Source organism: Falco biarmicus, chromosome 4, assembly GCF_023638135.1.
Source record: "Falco biarmicus isolate bFalBia1 chromosome 4, bFalBia1.pri, whole genome shotgun sequence".
NCBI lineage: Eukaryota > Metazoa > Chordata > Aves > Falconiformes > Falconidae > Falco > Falco biarmicus.
The window spans coordinates 111,431,190-111,451,478 of NC_079291.1; the positions used below are offsets into that span (position 1 = coordinate 111,431,190).

The 20,289-nt window shown below is 41.1% G+C and overlaps 1 protein-coding gene across 2 annotated transcripts in view; it reads right to left on the reverse strand.

Moving 5' to 3' along the window:
- The window catches only part of IARS1 (isoleucyl-tRNA synthetase 1), a 112,523-nt gene that overhangs the window by 81,595 nt on the left and 10,639 nt on the right, over window positions 1-20,289 (reverse strand). For both annotated transcript variants that reach the window (XM_056338669.1, XM_056338670.1), the window contains exons 7-9: window positions 8,279-8,396; window positions 5,412-5,559; window positions 3,434-3,521 (exon numbers count right to left, since the gene is read on the reverse strand). In XM_056338669.1, the coding sequence (XP_056194644.1) occupies window positions 3,434-3,521; window positions 5,412-5,559; window positions 8,279-8,396 (354 nt within the window). The remainder of the gene's footprint in view (window positions 1-3,433; window positions 3,522-5,411; window positions 5,560-8,278; window positions 8,397-20,289) is intronic.

Genomic DNA, 20,289 nt, shown 5'->3' on the forward strand with positions numbered 1-20,289 from the left:
TATCTGGATAAAATGATTTCATTTTAATATTCATAACAGTAAAGCCCTATAGCTCAGCATCTTCAACAGAACTAAATAAGCACTGCTCCAAAACACCTGGAAGTTATATGCACAGAAGACTGTGATACAGGGTATTGTAGTGTTTAAAGTATGGTTGACTCATTCCTTATTCTAGAACTAGGCATCCAGACTCTCCATGGGATCTCAGAGAAAGATCCACAGACAGGACTGACTGAGGAACCAACTCAGCCAGACAAGACGTGTAGGACAGAGCGCGAGCCGGCAGATCTGGCTCTCTTCAGACTTCTAACAACAGTTGACAGACTGCGCTGAACTGTCCTGAAAGTGCTTAAATCATCCATTTCAGGAAAAAGTCTAATCTTTAGATGGGATCGTTCTCCGAGTGTGTCACAGCTGTGGTCTTTCCCTATACTTTTCTTGATCCACATCTCCCAAAATAACGGTCAAACAATAAAACACTTGACTACTTCAAAGTGGGGAACTCTTCAAAGCTGTTTCATTGCCCAGAAAGGAACTGAAGCAGTATTTAATGCCAAGTTAAAGAGCATGACTCCTCAGCTCCGCATACATAACATCCACTAAGAAAAGGGGAGATTTCTATTTTAAGCCACAGCTTTGCGGGTAGTTTATATTTTACATTACAAACAGCCTTAGGAATGTTTGAGGTGCTTAATGGGGATCAGATGAGGGAAAAGCAACCCAGTGCTCAGCCACACAGATGTGGGAATGCTCAGACACAGAACACTAAGCACTAGAATTGGCTTTTTTTATTAAAAAAAGGGAGTAGTTACATTCTTATTATCACACATCAGTGAAAGGTAAGGGATGTGGATCACATTCCTGATTTGCTCTTTTGAGATCTGAAATACTTGTATACAGTGCTGCCGTCTTGTGACCTAAGTTATGGTAATAACAGAACCTTTTAAAATCGCTATAGTAATCCTTCAGTCAAGGGATCAGAAAACTTTTTTGGATTCTCTAGAATCCAAAAAGAGACAACAGTGGAAGACAGCATGAAGAAATGAAGTGTTTAATATGCAAACAGACTGAAATTTAACAGAAGGGAGGAAAAAGCTCAATCTTTTCCTATCTACCATTGCTAAATAAAACAAGCCACTTGATGGCCTGAAGTGGGGTAATACGGCAAGCCCAAGCCACCTGTGCAAAGCAGCTGAAAGCATTCTGATAAAGACAGTAGCCATCTCATCAGTGAAACTAAGAAGTATTCCCATTTGCTCTCACACAAAAACCTACCATCTGCATCTGGGAGGAAAAGGGAGAGATCAGGTCTGAGGGAGGGTGGGAAGGCTCAGGAAGTCAGATGACTTCAGATAAAGAAAATTTTCAGTAAGATCATTCCTTGACCTCAGCCTGCCACCTGGTATACAGCAAGTACCATTAATTTCTCCCCCAAGGACCTAACTGCCTGAGAATTTAAGTGAACTAAAGAAAGAAAAAAAGTTAAGAGTAGAAATGGGAAAGTTCATTTCCGTGAACTTATATACTCATAGAGTTAAATCTTTAAAAAAACAATCCATTCAACTGCCAGCTACTTCTTGTCTCACATTTCACATTTGAGCGAACAAATTTATTATGTAACATAAAAATTGGAGCATGACAAAAAAAATCAGCTTAAGATGGTAGCACTAATATAGAAAGAAGAAAAATATACCACTCTGCAAGGAGAATAAAAATTGCTAGCAGCCTTCTAAGGCACAGAGACGTAAAATAAAGAAAGAAGTAACTAGATGAAAGACTAGGGAAAGGACAAGGGAGAGAATTAGAAACACAACTAGCAGGGCCACAAGCAATGACAACAGTTTTTAGACACAATGAAGAGGTTTTAGAAGACTGGAAAGGAACACAGCAGCTATACTTCAAGAGAGAAATGCAGTACTGATAGACCTAAAACTGGTCAGACCACCATAACAACCTGATTCAACAGGTTTTTAAAACTTACAATACAAATTTGTCAAACCTAAGTCACACCAAGCCAAATTACCTCTGTTCAGACAGACTAACTAGCCCAGATCACAAGCAAGCAGATAGATTTAAGTCTTAATGTTAGTAGGACTTTTGACACTTTGGTATATCATTCTTATACACACAAATATTTTAACTGGGCGACTGTATGTTTACATGGATGCACAACCACCTCAAGAAAAAAAGTTATCATTAATTCAGTATCAGACTGAAAGGAAGTTTCCAGTGGTATCCTGGCAGAGACTATCGTAACACTGACACTATGACTCTAAAGGAAGGGAAAAAAAATCTGGAGATCATAAGTTCTGTCAACCCTGAAGGATGAAAGCACTGAAAATCATATTTATAAATTAAGTACCAGCTTAAATTGCTACAGAGTGACAGATGAAGATAGTTCACTTGGGGAGTGGACAGAGGGAAAAAAAAAAAAATCAATGCAGAAATACAAGATAAGAATTACTCAAGTGTCACAGTAAGAGGCATCAGAGTAGACAACATCTTAAACAAACATTTCAGCTCTACATTCCCCTAATTCAATGACTATATGTAATTGTTTAGCTGAAACAAGATAGATCCTCCTTTTTTAAAATGTTTTTTACATGTAGAGCTTTTAGCTGCTTGGTAAAAAAAAACCATAAAATAATTGATGCTAGTGAAGAAGGGTTGTTATTCTCACAAAAATTTCTAGTCTGATTTATTGAACGAGGGATGGGGAGGGGGGGTTATGTTGTGTAGGGATTTATTTTTGTGTTTTGGGGTTGTTTGCTTGGGGTTTTACCCCCTGCACAGAACTGAATGAAGTGAGCAAATAAATATTTGCTATATTTTACCTCTTTAACAGGTTGATGTTTTATACAAAAGATTTGAGAGAATCCAAGCTACATATTTTGTCTAAGACAACTACAGATTTTAATACCTGCATCCCTTATCCAGTCTAACTTATTTAATTCATATTTTTCCACTGAACCAAGATAAATAAGCAGTCTTCAGAAAGCGTTAACTTCTACTAACTACAGAACTTAGGTAGAACATCCTGCAGAAGCCATGTTTGATTGCTAAAGACAATGGTTTGGCTTTTAACTGTTTCCTTTTAAATATTTACATGATGTTTAGAAAGTGTTCAGCATTTGGACAATCTCCAGGGTTTTTGAGACTTTTAAAGTAATGTCTTTCTAAGACGACACACAGAAAGGAAGGACTAAGGAAACTTTTTTCCACACCAAAATACAGTGATTCAAATAAACTTTTATTCTATTTGTAGCTTCCTGTACAAGACCAGTATGTGCTAGTAAATTTCAATCTCTTCAATAGATTTTTGCAGGATACACACATGTAGGGAAACCCATCTTTAGATAAACCCAACTTTTTGAAACTTCTCACCTATAAAAATACTAGCAGTTAACAAGTGTGTAATGATTTATGTACTTGCCTGTCAAGTATCTCATATTCACTGTCAGATTTGTACAGTGCTATCAGCCTAGATTCCATCAAAATGTAAATCTTTCCTGTGGCATTATCTAGAATATGAAATAAAACAAAAAGTTACATAAATCTCAATTTAATACCCTCATTTGCACCATTATGAAACCTTTCAATTTATGCAAGATGGTATCATATCAGCTATAAAACTGCCCAGAATCATCCTGCTGATCGACCACTAGTTTCCAGCTACTTCTTCCCCATACAGCCACTTAATAAACACTCGTCAAAAGTTTTAAATTTAAACAGGAATGACAGCATGAAGCCACTGATTTTCAGTGTGGTTTTCTGTTTGAGAGGCAGAAATATCCTACCTTGTGTATTATCACTGTGCCAAAGAGAAGCAATTGAAAAGACTCAGTATGTGTAACTGAAACAGAGGGAAACAATTGGAAAATGGACAATTGCTACACAAAATTAACATTATTAAGTTGACATTAGGGGTAATGACTGCATTTTATGCTGCCTTTCTGAGATATACTACTGCAATCAATTTTATATTTGGATTTCCTTTAAAAGGAAATAAATAAAGTGAAACGGCATGAAGGAAACCCATTTGCTACCCCCAAACAACCCTGATCACTTTAGTGACAAATTTTATTCTGACTGCTACCCTACCAACCTAGTCAGGGTCACTATCCCACCAGCAGACTACAGGCCAAAAACATTCAAACCCAATGACTCTGCATCTCAGGCAGGTGTAGGTGTTATTTCTGAAAGTACTCAAAAACTCTTTTTGAGATGACCAAATTTATGTTAAAACCTTTAAAGCCAAAACATATTTAGTTCTCTGTCAAAACAAAGAAAACTCAAGACACATGGAGTCCATTGTGAAAGCCTCTGCAACTTTTCATGTTTAACATCACCTTACGCACACATTAGATTCACACGGTTATGTTGGAACTAGAAGTTATACCTTTGGCATTTTTTTTACTCCAGATCAAATACCATCATTAACTTGATTTTCTTTTTTTTCCTTTTTTTTTTTTTTTTTAAAACATACACTGAAAAGTCAGAAAAGGTGAGCAGTTTGGGGGAAACTGACAACAGCAATGCAAGAAGTAGTTTCATCTAAATTCCTGCTTACTAATTTCTTTGAATTTAAAAAAAAAAAAAGGAGGGGGGGTGGAGATGAAGATATAAGATGACTGCATTTCAAGGATAAAATAAATCCCTTTCCTAAGTTAAAAAGACAACACATCATTACATTGTGAACTGAAAAAAAAAATGGAACTACAAACCCTGGAAAACTACTTGAAGTAGTAATGAGAAAAGCAACAGCCTACATGGCTTAGGCACCCTACATGGTCTGTTGCATAAAACTCCTGCAACGTTGGGTGCTCACATGAAAGAGATTACCATATAGTGCAACTTCTTTAGCCAGGCACAACCAACTGACGCATCAGTAAGCCAAGGCACTTGGTCAAATGTACTATGGCACTGGAAACCACAGCACATACCTTGCCTTACATTTGAGCTGAAACACATACTCCAGTCAGGTTTAGACTAGCAGCTGACAGCTTGGGTCTGTTACGGGTTAAGAGCACAGACACCTTCAGCTACTGCAAGGCAGCTGTCACACAGCTGTAACTTGTTCTGAGTCTGAGCCCCAAGACAGGAGGGAAGAACAGCTGGGGACACCCAGCCACACTTCCCTGTCTGTCAAATAGTGTGACTAAGACAACAGATAAAACATTTGTTCTTGTTATTTTATCTATTGATATTTTTCAGGGAACAGTCCTCAACAGCAGCCAGAAATCATCAGCCACATCGGAAGTAAGTCTCATGCTTCAAAATTACACCGATCCAACCCCAGAAAAGTGCTATAAATGTAACATATTTTGTATAATAAACTGCTTAATAAGTTCGTATTCACAGGCACTAAAGAAAGAAGCGTCCATTATATGTCCCCTTCAGTTAACACTTGCCTCTTAATTTTACATATTGCAATTCTGGATTGACACAAAGGGCCAGATTGCTAGGCAAGGTCCAAGGAGTAGTGGTCCAAGCAACAAGTGAAACACTTGCATCTTCCTCCAGTGGGAAGCTCACAGTTACTGAAGGATCTTGAACGTCCTTAAAAACAAGCCAAAGGAAGGAAAGGGGTTACTGCATATATTAAGTGAGAAAATACAAAATATAAAGAGTAGCAGCTATTACTGCCATCCACCAAAACTTGTCTTGCAACTTGCCTGGTTCATCATTGTTATGGGAGAAGGTGAAAGTGGTAGCGTAATGAAGTTTGGAGGGAACACCAGTCACAACTTTCCTCCATTATAGCAGTGCAAACTGTCAGTCTAACGAGACCATGGGGTTCAAAGTTCATATTAGCAGTGAGATTTTGGGAATTAGTTGCCAACACATCAAAGATAGCAGAGTGTCAATTCCCTCAGGTACCTCTTATAATCCCATTTTAGAAGTTTATAATCAAATCTCAACTGTCAAGAAAACAGCAGTTTCTCAGATACTGCTACACAAAGCCTTTCCCCACCATTTCCTCTACAACCAGGCAGCAGAAAGAATAGCCATCATTTAAGAAGATGCAATGTCTTATAAGAAGCTGTTGTCAATAAGGGGGTCGGGGGGAGGGTTGGGCTACTTAAAAACAAGAGTACATCAATACTGAAGAGTAAAAAAAAATTTCAGGAGACCTTTGTCAGCCACAGTCAAATGAGTCAAAAGAATCCTCTGGAAACAAGTTCTTCTTTCAGACAAGTACAATCCTATTCAGTCACTTTACATTTCACATATTACAAAAAGCAGATTGAAAAAGCAAGTCTAATCTTGAAAACGTGAAATTTTCACTATTCATTTTAAATGCCAAACAAAAATGGGTGCCATGGGCACAGACCCTAAATACATTAATAGGTCCTATTAATAGGTCCTATCACCTCATCATCTTTAGTGCAAGGCGCTCTGGTCTCCATCCAACGTTATGGAACAGTTAACAGCGTCACGGGACAGAGGCAGCTATTTATATCTGAGCTAAGGGCTTCTCCAGAGGGAATTTTCTGTGAACATCTGGTGCAGCCAACAGTAAAACATAAATATTACATAACTCTCAAACCACGCTCAATACCAAGCAAAGATCGAGTTTTCCCTACAGTTCTGTCTCTACCAATTGTTAAACAACACTGCAGGCTATTCACTTTGTTTTCTGAAGCACTAAGTTGACCAGGTAGATAAAAACAACTGGCAAGTCATAAAATAATAGCATCCAGGCTGCCAACTAATGGCATTGTATAATGTTTTCTCTGTTCACAAAATTATGCCTGCTTTCATCTAAAGACAACGCTTCTTTAGTTAAATGTAATACAATCTGCTGACATGGTTTACTCAAGTCTGCATTAGACACCTAACTCTGCTTCTAAACATGCTTCTTGTGTCCCGTTTCTCATTATTTGTGTCCCCATTCTCATAGGACTGATAAACAGAAGCCAAAGCCTGCTTTCCACAGTGAGAAAGCAAACAGCTGCCTCACACAGAGATGACTGCTCATGCCAAGAATAAACCTTGTCAGTTTGCAGACCCTCAACATTTCAGTCTTCAGAATACCACCTCTAGCAGACAAAGAAAAGATAATTCTTGCATGAAGTGGCAGAGCAGCAGACTCCACACAAACTCTACTAGTTCTAGATTAAGAAGTAGCATCTAAATATTTCATTAAGGCTTGAGAAAAGAGCTTTGCTCTATGGAAAAGGGGCACACATACACACACCCAAAAAAACACAACCCAAAACAGTCTTTGTTCTAAAGAAAGCTCATTAATCTGAGCCTATATGAAATGTTAGTTAACAAGCATGAGCAAAGTAATTATGTCAGTTGTCAGTCACAAATATTGAGATCCCTTTGCAGGTCTCGCTTCCCTAAATCATACAACCTTTACTCTTCAGTATGGTCAAAGACCCTTCAGCAACATTGAAAGTTCCAGTATCTGTGGACTGGACTGTACCACAAGGCTATTTAAACATCTGTTTTAAGAAGACTTTTTATAGGCAAGATGTAAAAAGGATCAGATGTACAATTTGTGTGAGCTTTCTACTGCAACAACGTAAGTGAAAGATTTACAATATAAGGATACCAAGGCCTGGGCGGGGATTAGAGAGGATACAAAACCTCTGTCCACAAACATGAAATAAATATTGGGAAACTGGGACACAAATTCTGCCTTCACATATGCAAACATGAATTGCTGCAAATGAGAAACTGCACCTACTGTATCTAGTCATTCATTTTTAAGGGAACATCTTATAAAACATAGTATACCATGCATTATATTAAGTAAAACATTTCCTGGAATTTCTCAATCTAAATTAAAGGTTCTTAGAAGAAGAACTATCATCCTACTGCTTCACAACCAAACACAGCCTTTGACAATTCTTATTAATCCCCTCTTAGTTTCACTTCTGCCAAGGACCTTCCTCTTCTCAGATCTGCACAGCCAGGGACAGCCACGAGCTCTCCAAGCGTTTACCTTACAAACCCAACACAGTGCTATACTCATCTGGAGAGCCCAGAGAGGCAGTGAGAGTCATTTAGCAGAATAAAACCAAGAACGTACTCTATATACCTGTAAGTAGTAACCAAGAAGAACAGGGAAGACTGCCAAGATCAAGTGAGCCAAAGAAATAAAGCAAAATACAATAAAAACCTATTTATCTAAACTTTTACTATCAATTTGAAGTGTAATAATATGCTTATTTACCACTAAGCAAGAAATACTACAGCTTTCCAAATCCAAACTAAAGACAATAGAGGAATCTGCAACATATAATGTACATATATACTGACTTACCTTGTAATTCTGATGGGACTCAAAGTTTGACAGTGGGGTGTTGCAGGCAGTTGAAAAAGGCATGACCTTCACACCTCGGTATACCAGCCCTTTGTCATACAGTTGCTTGAAAACCCACCTGGAAGCAAACAAGAAACACTGAATAGCACTTATCACCACACTTGGTAAATCACCCCCAAAATGGGGTTCTGCTCTAGCTGGAGGGCCCTTCTGAATGACACCCTTTTTAATCAACCGTCAACTAAAGATGGTATGTGCAAATCAAAGGCAAAACAAACGGTTTGCAACTGTATTTCTGGCTGATTTTTAGCTTTAGCTGATTATACCAGCCTGGTTTTCCATGCAATGACTGCACAACACAAATACGTACTGCTAATTAATCGCTCTCAAATTTCTTGAATACAAAGACCACCTGAAATGTGAACTATTAACAAGGCTGAAATTGGTCGTAATTTAGAGAAAAGACACGTATTGAGGTGGCCGCTCCTTATCACACGATCTTAAGGATCTACTACAGCAACCAGTGCTGCAGAAGAGACACAGTTACAGGTTAGAGATACCTGCAGCCCATCCCAAGTAAATCCTAACTATCTGAAGAGCATTTTTCACAAGAGCACAGCTGAACATGCAAAGTAACAAATTCAGTTTTATGGCGATACCGTAAAGTCGGTCACAGAGAAAAACCCTCTAAGAACTGATCTGAAGTTTTAAAAGGCAGGCATTATTTATTACAGTACTGGGAGCACTGGCAAATGGTTCCTCCAAGCGTGCTCACCAAGTTACTCCAGGGTACACATTACATACGGCAGAGTACCTGCACACTCACAGTGCATTACACTCTCGCTGTCACCCACATACAGGATTGGCTACAAGTTTCTCGCTTCTAATACAAACTAGTACGCATGCTCAGATAGCACTACTGAAGTTTCTTACTAACTACTCATGCTCCCAAAGTGAGCGTTCGCCCTCTTTTGGGGCACGGAGGGGGAGGGGTGGCATTTGAGTTGGAGGTCGCCATCTCCCATTATTACAATTACCTTTGTCTTACTTTCAACTAATTTTCTGAGGACTGCAACACCTCATCAGCTTATATCCTCCGCCAGAACCTTTTCACTTGCAGACTTCTTTCTGCATAATTTATGTAAGTATTCTTATTATCTGTTCTTTGTTCCCCAAGACTGACTCCCTTGATAGAAGTCCTTTCATTCATCAGTTTTGACCACTTGAGATGGTGGACACTGGAGAGGATGAGTCATTTAACGATTTGAGAGGGTGGGTCAGCTTAATCCACAGCTTTGTTTAATGCCAGCAACCTTCCCTTAACAGAATACTTTGGCATAAATACCTACACGGCGCCATATACACAGTGCCATCTATGGTCCCACAATTTACATAAACGGTCTCCTTCATTAGCTCATCTTACTCTAGACTCAGTTCCTGCCCAAGATCACAGTTTCACATTAAGCTTTAACTGTTTATGAAATCTTCAATATAGTCTGTAGCATATTTGGATCCTTACATTTTGAAATAATGAAGACAACACACAATATTATAAATGACAAAATGAGTCAAGGCTCAAGAGGAACACAAGCTGGAAGAGAAATATTCTTCACATAGCAACTCATCAAGTGTCCATGTGATGGACAAACCCCTATGTTTCTCTGTATCTGAATACTGCAGGGGTTACTAAAGGATTGTCAACATTTATCAGTTTATCAGGTCTCACTGACCTGCAGACGTAGCAGTACAGTCTGCAGGTTGGCTACCTTAAACGTAAAGGCAGGAGAGGGCAAGCCTCAAATAATCATGCCAAATTCAACTCAAAAATCAGATTTTCTGCAGACTCTAGTAACTTCAAATTCCAGCAGTATTTAACAATATGGATGTGACTTTAGAAACTCCTTTACACAAACTATGTTTCCAAATCATCCTGATCACTTTTCTGGGTCCCTTTCCAGATAAATAGCTCATTGCTAAGCAACCACCCCATCCTGGCAAGCAGCACTTTTTTCTGCAGGCTGTCATTTTGTGCTTGAGAATCTGGACGTGTATTTATGTCAGTGTCTTGCCTTCTATGTTTGAAATCACAATCTTCAACACAAAATACAAGTAGACTATTGCCCTGCTTTCTGTCTGCAGCCTGAAACAAGAACATAAAAAGATATGCACTGGCCTGCTGTCACAGAAGTCATACAGTATCTTAATCAGAATAATTTTTACCCTGCAGATTAGACAGAGAAAATACAGCCTGTCATACGAAGAAGACATGCAGTCCACTCAGATTCACCCATGGTCCTCTAGTAAGAGTCCAAAATTTCCTGAGTGGTCACCAACATCCGAAAAATTAAGTAACCTGAACTCTAAGATGGATAAAGCCCACAAGACCCTCAGCAGCATCAAGTTCTGCCACAGAGGAACCAAATCCAGAAGTCTTTCAGAACTGAGCACTCCAGCAAAGGTGCCTTAGGTTACACACATAACGCAGAAGTAACCTTGTTGAAGTAGTAGATGTTATCCACGGGCAAGTTGTGGCTGTCTGCCTGACCCCTAACCCAAGCCTGAAACATGATAAGTCAGCGCGCATCTGGTTTACAGCGACAGTATCAACTTAAGCTTGCAAAAATATAAATCAGTCTTTTTATAAAAAAAATTTGTGAATTTACTTTCATCAGCTTTCAGCATATACATCTGAGCTGGCTAATTGCAGAAGTCTTCATGCAAGTTAAAAACGTAAGTTTTAAATGTATGCTTACTATCTCAGAGTATAATTAATGCAGACTGAGACAAGTGACAGCATTTATACCGAAGGTGTTCTATTTGCCTTTCAGAAATAGCTAACTAAAATATCTGCAGAAAAAAGCTCCACTTTACTTTCTAAAGAACACTGCCTGCTAACAGCATAGAAGAAAACTACTTGGAGAAACACCGAATACTTAACTCAGCTGTAAATATAACTGTAAACTCAGGGAACTGTTCAGGAAGGGTGGACACTAGACGGAGCTACCACGTTAGGAATCCAAGTCAGCATCTCCCTCGTGTGGTAACTCTGCCCTATCGCAAACCAAGCGCTCCCCGGTTGTTCACCCCACTGCTAAGCAAAAAGCTGGGCTTTCACACCGCATCACCCTTCGGAGCTCTCATTAGAGTTCATAACGACCACTCACTCGTCGTTTATCACCACCTCTACTCTCAGACGATTCCAACATAGTAAGTAGGATCATGATCGCGTCAAGACTGCTGCTTGCTGCAATAGCCCTGATGATCGCTACGAAGAGCTGTTCCGTTATCCTGAAAAACACCTAATTGGTTTCCTTAAGAAAAAAGCTGCTGACAACAGTTCTTGGGTGACATCAGAAGTGCACAGGAGATGACTCCCAAAGAGCTTCCTGCTACCACCACTGCCCACCTAAAACAAAGCTAAAGATTAACCTAGTTCTAGTAAGAGTCCCTTAAAAGGTGAATATCATGTCTTGCTTAAAAATTCAACACATGCTATTTTGGACAATAGCCTATCAAAACACGTTTTAACCCTTTTGCTGGCAAAATGTTGACATTTTGCAAAAAAGAGGCTCTAGGTTTGTAAACCAAATTGCAGTCCTTTCTGAAAAAAAAAAAAGCTAACAAAACCACAGAGCTCCTTTCTACTGACAAACAGAAAACATTTACTCACAAAAGTTAGAAATCAAACTCTATTCCCCTAATTCCGCTACATTTCTCCTCAAACAGAAATAAATTTAGTTGCATCCTCTTGCCTATGGAAGCAACACTTTAATGACAAAAAATAAGGTTAGGGAAAAGGTGAACTCAAGATGCATATTTCAGCCACTTGTTAACAGAGAATCTGATCCCTAAAGATGCAAGATACCTTTAACTTCTAAGAAGCACGACACAAATTGAAAAGTTTGTTGTTCCCACAGTGTCATGAGGGGATGATACAACTGGTTCAAGCCCAGTCAGTAACAGAGACTGGCAGCTACCCTCATCAGAGGCATAACTCCCAAAAAGATCAGAACTTTGCTACAACATTCACTGATCCAAGTCACATACTCACCATGCAAACACACAGATACAAATAAGACTCCTACAAAGGGATTTTTTTTCCTTCCAAAAGATACCGAATCAGTCAATGCAATGCTCAAAACACCCTTGACATCCCCCACAAAATCCAACATGCCACAGTATACTCCAGCAGATGCAAAAGCAAGCTGCCCTCTTCAAACAGGTACATTCACTTCACACTGAAGAGAAGGATTTGATCTTGGAGCTTAAGTTCTTAACGCCATTCCTTTGGGGTATCAAGTGGTTTTGTTTGCAATGACTCAGTCAGTAGCTAAGGGTCTGAAAACACCTACCTTTACAGAAATAGAAAGTACTTGCTGAAAATAATTTCTCAATGTTAGTAAACTCATAAAATGCTTCCCCCCACTCCTTTTCTTTTTCTTTTTAAAGAAAAAGACCCAGGAATTGTAAACTCAGTTACCAACAAACTTTAAAAGTAAGACAATTTAATAGCCTCTGCAGACTGAAAGAACACAAAAAAACCCCACCAAAACCAAACACAGCACACTGTAAGAAGCCCTGTCATCTACACAGTTCAGCAACCAGACTGCATCCGAACAGCACCATAAGCAGCACAGACTAAGGAAAAAGTTCTCTTATGACTCATGAGCAACATTTCAAAGACAAGATGAAATCAAAAAGAAAGCTATGATCAAAACCAGAAAAAAAAAAAGTACTCAAACAACACTAGACATGAATCAAAAGAAGTATAAATCTAAGAGGAACGTGAAGTCCAAAAAACAAACACAGGCAGCCTGCCTTTAGAATAGCATCTCTGAAAGACACCTTATTAAGACAGAAAAGCACCCCTAAGCACAGAAGTTATCAGGTCTTAAGTTCAACTACAAAAAGCTTTCATGCTTTAAACTCCCAGTCTATATAGATCATTCTGCTCCAGGTCTACCCTCCAAGCTGTAACCTTTGGATCAGTGTGTTGATTTTGGATCAAGACAGAAATGCAAAATACATGTATAGCAGAAAATATCAATTATCTAAAACTGATACTAGATGCACCCTAAAGATCATTCAACTAAGCAGCAGTTCAGTGTATTCCTCCTTCAAAATACAGGTAAGGTATAAAAAAGGACTGGAATGGTAAGAAGGTAACAGCAGGACTAGAGCACTAAATGCACAAAAGAAATATAAGTATGTGAAAAAGATGCAGATGGCTAGCAGAAAAACAAACAAAACAGATTTCTTATGAACAGTATCTCTCTAGAAAATCGTTAAGAGCCATGGAACATACAAAATGCAATAGTGATTCCTATAATAACCCACAGATCCGTTGTTCTGAAATAATTCTGGTTTAGTGCTGGATAAACTCCACAGAGAGAAAAAAAATTAGGCCGAAAGCAACTTCCACAGAAAAGAAAAAACTAACATAACCACCCAGTTGCTTTCATCTTTACAACAAACCAGTCCTCCTCTCAATGAGCAGTCCCCATTAACCTTCACACTGCAAAGGGCTGAGGCAGTTGGACACTGACGTTAGTGACAGAGTACAAATAAAGTGTCACACAAAACCAAAGGCACACATCCACATCGGGAGTCAAGCAACCCAAGGCAATTGTCCCAGGTTCAGAAGCTACCTACAGCCTCTTCAGCTGCAGCTTAGGAGTACGGCGGCACCCTGAGCCTACGCTACTGCAGAACCTAAATGGGCAGGGCTGTGAGGCTAAAGGCCACACGTGGTAGGGAAGGAAGGAGAGGTCCCCTCAGTAACAATCCTAGAAGGAAAACTGAAGCTGGAACAACTGAGATTAGTCCGGTGGAGCGAAGGCAGAAATGAACAAAATGCCCCATCACTAAAGGAAGCTCCATACTGCATTTCCACAGTAAACAGCGCAGTTTTCAGTGTACAGCCATGATCTCAAACATGTAGAGTACCAATTTTCTACTGTAACTAGCTAGTGTTATCACGAAAGGACTCAAGAGTACCTCCTTAGGGTACAAAAGTAGCTAAGAAGTGTTTCTACCACCTGTGGTTCCACACAATACAAGCAACTCATAAAATTGTTTAGGTTGGAAAAGACCTTTAGTATCATCAAGTCCAACCATTAACTGCCAAGCCCACCATTAAACCATGTCCCTAAATGCCACACCTACATGCCTTTTAAATACTTCCAGGAACAATCACAGAATCATAGACTGGGTCGGGTTGGAAGGGACCTTAAAGATCATCTAGTTCCACCACCTCAACATGGGCAGGGCCACCTTCCATTCCATTAGACCAGGTTGCTCAAAGCCACATCCAACTCGGCCTTGAACGACTCATAGGTCAGGTTCATCAGGCAGGACCTGCCTTTCATAACCCCATGCTGGCTGGGCCTGATTCCCTGGTTGTCCTGTACATGCCACATGATGACGCTCCAGATGAGCTGCTCCATAACCTTCCCTGGCACCAAGGTCAGGGTGACAGGCCTGTAGCTCCTGACAGGCCAGATCCTCCTTCCAGCCCTTCTTGTAGATGGGCATCACACTGGCTAACCTCCAGAGCTCGGACCTCCTGAGCTAGCCAGGACTATTGATAAATCATTAGAAGTGGCTCAAGTGAGCACTTCTGCCAGGTCCCTCAATGCCCTTGGGCAGACTCGTCTGGCCCCATAGACTTGTGCATGTCTAAGTGGTGTAACAGGTTTTTCCCATTTCCCCTGGGATTACAGGGGCCGCATTCTGCTCCCTGCCTTTCAGCTCAGGAGGCTGGGTACCGGGAGCACAACTGGTCTTACTACTGAATACTGAGGCAAAGAAACCATTTCAACACCTCAGTCTCTTCCTCATCCTTTGTCACTATGTTTCCCCCTACATCAAATAAAGGACGGACACTCTCCTTAGGCCTCCTTTTGTTGCTAACGTATTTATAAGCCTTTTATAAGTCTTTTACAACAGTTGCCAGATTAAGTTCTACCTAGGCTTTGGCCCTTCTAATTTTCTTCCTACATAACCCCGCGACATCCTTATAGCCCTCCAGAGCTGCCTGCTCTGTCTCCTTCTTCTTCCAAAGGCTGCAAACTCTCCTTTTCTTCCAGAGTTCCAGCCAAAGCTCGCTGTTCAGCCAGGCCGGTCTTCTTCCCCACCGGCTTGCCTTTCGGCACACGGAGCACAGCCTGCTCCCGCACCCTTAAGACTTCCTTCCCGAGTAATGTCCAGCCTCCCTGGAACCTCTTGGCCCTGCAGGACTGCCTCCCACGGGACTCTGTCAACCAGGCTCTTAAACAGGCCAAAGTCAGCCCTCCGGAAGTCCAAGGCACCGGTTCTGCTGACCCCCCTCCTTACTTCTGCAAAGAATCGAAAACTGTTGTCATCTCTTGATTGCTACACCCGAGACATCCTCCGACCACCACATCACCCACCAGTCCTTCCCTGTTTGTAAACAGCAGGTCCAGCGGGGCATCTCCCCTGGCTGGCTCACGGACCAGATGTGTCAGAAAGTTATCTTCCACACACTCCACAAACTTCCTAGACTGTTTCCTCTCTGCTGTACTATACTTCCAGCAGACATCTAGTAAGTTGAAGTCCCCCATGAGAACAAGGGCTAGTGACTGTGAGACTTCTCCCAGCTACTTACGGAATATTTTGACTGCCTCTTCATCCTGGCTGGTTGGCCTATAACAGACTCCCACCACAGCACCTGCTTGTTGGCCTTCCCCCTGGCTCTTACTCAAACATTCAACCCTGTTGTCACCATTAAAAAGCTTTAGACAACCAAAACACTCCCAAACATACAGGGCTATTCCATCATCTCTCCTTCCCTGCCTATCTCTTCTGAAGGGTTTACAGCCGTCATAAGACCCTGAAGTCTCTCTTGATTGCCCTCGGACTTCTCATCGCAACTTTGTCACTGCGTACCTGAAAAATCACTAATGGATCACAATCTGAGGGCCCGACCAGGGTAGGAAGCATTCTCTTCACATCTTCAACCCAGGCCCCAGCGAGACAGCAAGCTTCCCTACCAAGAGGGTCTGGCCTGTGTATTGGACCTTCTGTTCCCTTCAGAACGGAGTCACCTATGACCCATCTTGTTTCCGTTACAAAAGCAGTTTTGATGCAGGGCATAGGCAAATTTATCCTCAGCAGCATCCACGCCTGACAGACCATCCTCCTCATTATTATTCCATGCCACTTGCAGCACCTCATACCTATTATGCAAGGGCACCTGAGAAGATGGCGCAGTCACAGAGGAGATGCGTCTGCTGCTGCACTGGGCAGGAACTTGTCACCATTGCCCCCTGTCCCTTATGTCACTGCATTCAGCAAGGCAGATGGGTTAGGGAATCCTCTGTATCATGCATCCTCTCAGCCTATTAAGCCCATCTCAGGGAAGGCAGAGTTCAATTCCAGTAGCCTATCTCTGGTACTCCCGATACTCAACCTACCTGCCCCCCCCGGAGCTCTGTCACCAAGCAGAGGAGTTTCCATACCCAGGTGCACTCCCACAGCTGCGCTCACTGCTGCTGCCCGGTACTGGTGTAAGAGCAGGGCACAGGCCGCAGCCCAACACCTGGGTGGCTGCATGTTCCCACCAGAGCTCTGTCTGGGCAGCTGCATCATGTATGGCGGGGGCAGAGCTTAAAGAGGCCACGGCTTTCTTCTGGGCAGATACCGTTGCTCCCTGGTCAAGCTGGCAGGGCCACAAGAGTCCTTCCTGCACGCCCTTTGGTGCCAGCGGCCGGGCCGGGCCCTGTTAGCAGCACTCCTGGTCACTCACACTCCCTAAGGGTTCTTTCACAAGTGTGGGCGGCATGGCTGCCATTGCTTCTGGCCCCACCAGGTCCCACCAGCCACTGTTGCACAAACTGCAGGTCTCTCTGCTCCCCTGAGGTTCCCCGTGTTCAGAAATTCCCCATGCACCACGCTGGAGTGCTCCGCTGCCAATCCTGCCAGCACCCAAACCTCTCACCTCGGCAACTGAGTGCTACTTTCGATGACACCATGTTTTAATCTCCCACCGTTGCTCCTGACCCCGCCAAGGTCTCATCAGCCTTTCAAAACATTCACGGAGCTTTCGACCGTTTTTAAAACTCAGTGACGCCCAGAGCGCAATTGCTGAAGTTCGCCAGCAGATGGCGACAGGAAGCAGCGTAACCAACGCCAAAGTTGTGCGAAGGAGGAAATGACGCCCCCATGTGTCACCAGAGCCAGACACATGCCGCAGCCCTGACACAGCGCTGGTCCCCTCCTTCCCTCCGCACCTCGCAGGCTGTTTCCCCAGGAGAACCGCTCCTGAGGTGCAAACCCGAAGCTGGCCTGAGAAATATGCAATAAGTCAGTAGGGAAGTAAAAAAAATGTACTAGTTGATTTTTTTTTCCCCAAAGCTCATATGCTTCTTTCAGACCAACCGTAGTAAAAAGTTTAAGGTCAAACTGCTCTCAGTTTCCCTGTATACATCTCAAGAGTTGGGAAAAAAAAAAAGGGGGGGGGGGGGGGCAAGAATGTATGGCCGTTTATTCCATGCTAGCTCAAGAACATCACACTAATTGTGCTGTTTTCACTGAAGGACGCGTTTTCATTGCGATTCAAGCTAGCTGCAGGATGGATATACAAGTTCTACAGAATGATCTTAAAAGTTCTATTTAAGTTATTTAGGACATGAAGAGCTGACTATAATTTCACATGAGAAACCACTGCAGTATCACCTCTTAATGACGTCAATCTTCAATGTTGCCCTGAAAAATTCTGCCAGGATGCCACAATTTTATCATCTGATGAAGTTTTGTTCCAAGTCAAAATCTAACAGGCTGAAAATCCATCCTGCTCTGTCAGCCACCATATGGCACCGCACCAAAATGCTTACAAAGCAGTCGTTTCCAACTAACCCACTATAAAACATGAAGAAAAGAATGCTCTCTAGCATCCTGAGCTTGTTAATATTGTTTTATAGAGATACTGTACAAAAGATGTATTTGGTGTCTGAGTCCTAAACTATTTCAAGTCTAAACAATTCAGATAAATGTTATTTCCAGTGTGGTTGACTATCATAAGCATTACATTAGCTCACTGAACTCAACATAAACATTATGGATGAAAACATCATGTTTCATAGAAAGCTAGAAATTCCAGTTGAGACCACTCCAAAACTGCAAGCCTACAAAGAAATACAAACAAAAACAAAACAAAAAACCTAAACACATAGGTTTAGCTAATTAATAAAGAAAAAATCCTTACCATATTTTAACCATGAAATCCACAGTTGTCATGCTCACTACCATTATCCTCATCAATAACTTTTTCTGGGCCTAAGAGCAGAGCACTGTTCTACTCCCACAGGCAGAACAGCACCAAAAAAAAAAAAAATCACACCACCCCAAAAAAAGACATACAAACACTGGACAAGCCACTATGGTCACCAGGTTACAGTCAATGCAGAAATCAATATGCAGTTTCTCTTTTGTACTTAGCTGGACATTAAAGTCTTAAAAAGTCTTTTAAAATTTAAAAAGGAACTCATTAAAAAAAATCAAATAAATTTTAAGAGAAGCACACTACAATCTCCTAATGATTCCTCCTGAACAATCCTAATGGATGTAAAATGTAACTTCAGTAACATGATTTTCAGTTTGACAATTACCTAGGTAACAATCTGATATTCTAGAAAATTGTACATTACCCTGCCAAAAGCACTACTGTAACTACAGTTACAGCGCTTTAAGTATTAATTCCCTTAGCCTTGAAACAGGCACACCCCATTCCCCTCCTCCATCCACTGTATGCCAACACCAGTGGTTCTACCTTGCACTCTACTGAAAAACAAGTTGGCAATGGCATTAACCTGCCCCTCCAAGGCTGAGGAGACTTTCCTGAAAACCCAGTTTCTAAAAGCAGACATCTAGAAACTGTATTTCATAACATGATTACACAGAAAACTAGTATCATCACGAAGCACAAGGGTTCAAAACTCAAGAGGTTGTCTGCCAACATACTTCCTGAAATCTCATACCACACACATTTGAAATCCAAAGTTTATATTTTAGTCTGTATCCAAAGCAAGAATTAGAGGAGGCAACCTCTGTAAGCCAAGGTGAAAGACTTGCAATTTTCTAAGGGGAAAAAGAAAAAAATTTAAAAAATAAAAAAAAAATAAATAAAAACAACCAACCACAAAAAAGGCTTGAGCTGTTGAGAGACCACCCTGCAGCTTGTTCCAAGTCAAGTTTGGCTTTAAAAGGGTCCTTGAAAAATACTAGTTAAACAGGATTTAAGGTGCCACCACTAAGTATTTTTATAACTTATAAAAGGAAGATTTCTTATCAGTCTTAGCTTTAGCTGAAGAAACCCTGCATAATGATAATTCTTTTCAATGGTCATCGAAAACTCCCTGGCACTTCAGCCCTCTACAATGGCTGCAGAGCCATCTAGAAGTTCTATCCTCTATCATAACTATAGGCAACTAACTACACAATTAAAGGTTACTAGTAAAACTAATATTAAAGAAGATCAATAATTCTTTAATATGCATGTAATTTGCTTTTCAATGGCTTTTTGTCAGCATATACTCTGCTAAACTTCTCCCTGCAATTCACCTTGCAATTCTGCCACCTGAAGGACTCAGTGTTGCCCTCTGCTCACTGTGTTAGGTCAATCTGATTATCCTTAACCTATAAGGTCATCCTGTCTCTTGCAATTCCAGCAGTCACCCTGAATACATTCCCAAAATACCCGAACTTTACTTAGCTCTGCACCAGGAGTCCAAGACAGTTGTCAAACTATGCTGCCAATAAAATGTAACAGCAGATTCCCAATCTCTAAGACCAGGCTCGAATAAGAGGTTTAGAGCTAAACTGAGCTTGGATAGTTTGCACATTTGCAGCTAACAGCGTTGAAGAGCATCAAGAATGTGGAGATGCAATGTAATTTCCTAAACCAAGCAAGGAACATATTAGTAGGTCTTCAGAACTGCTTTTAAGTTGACATGGAGCAGTAAGATTTCAGGACTCACTAAAAGCCATACTGT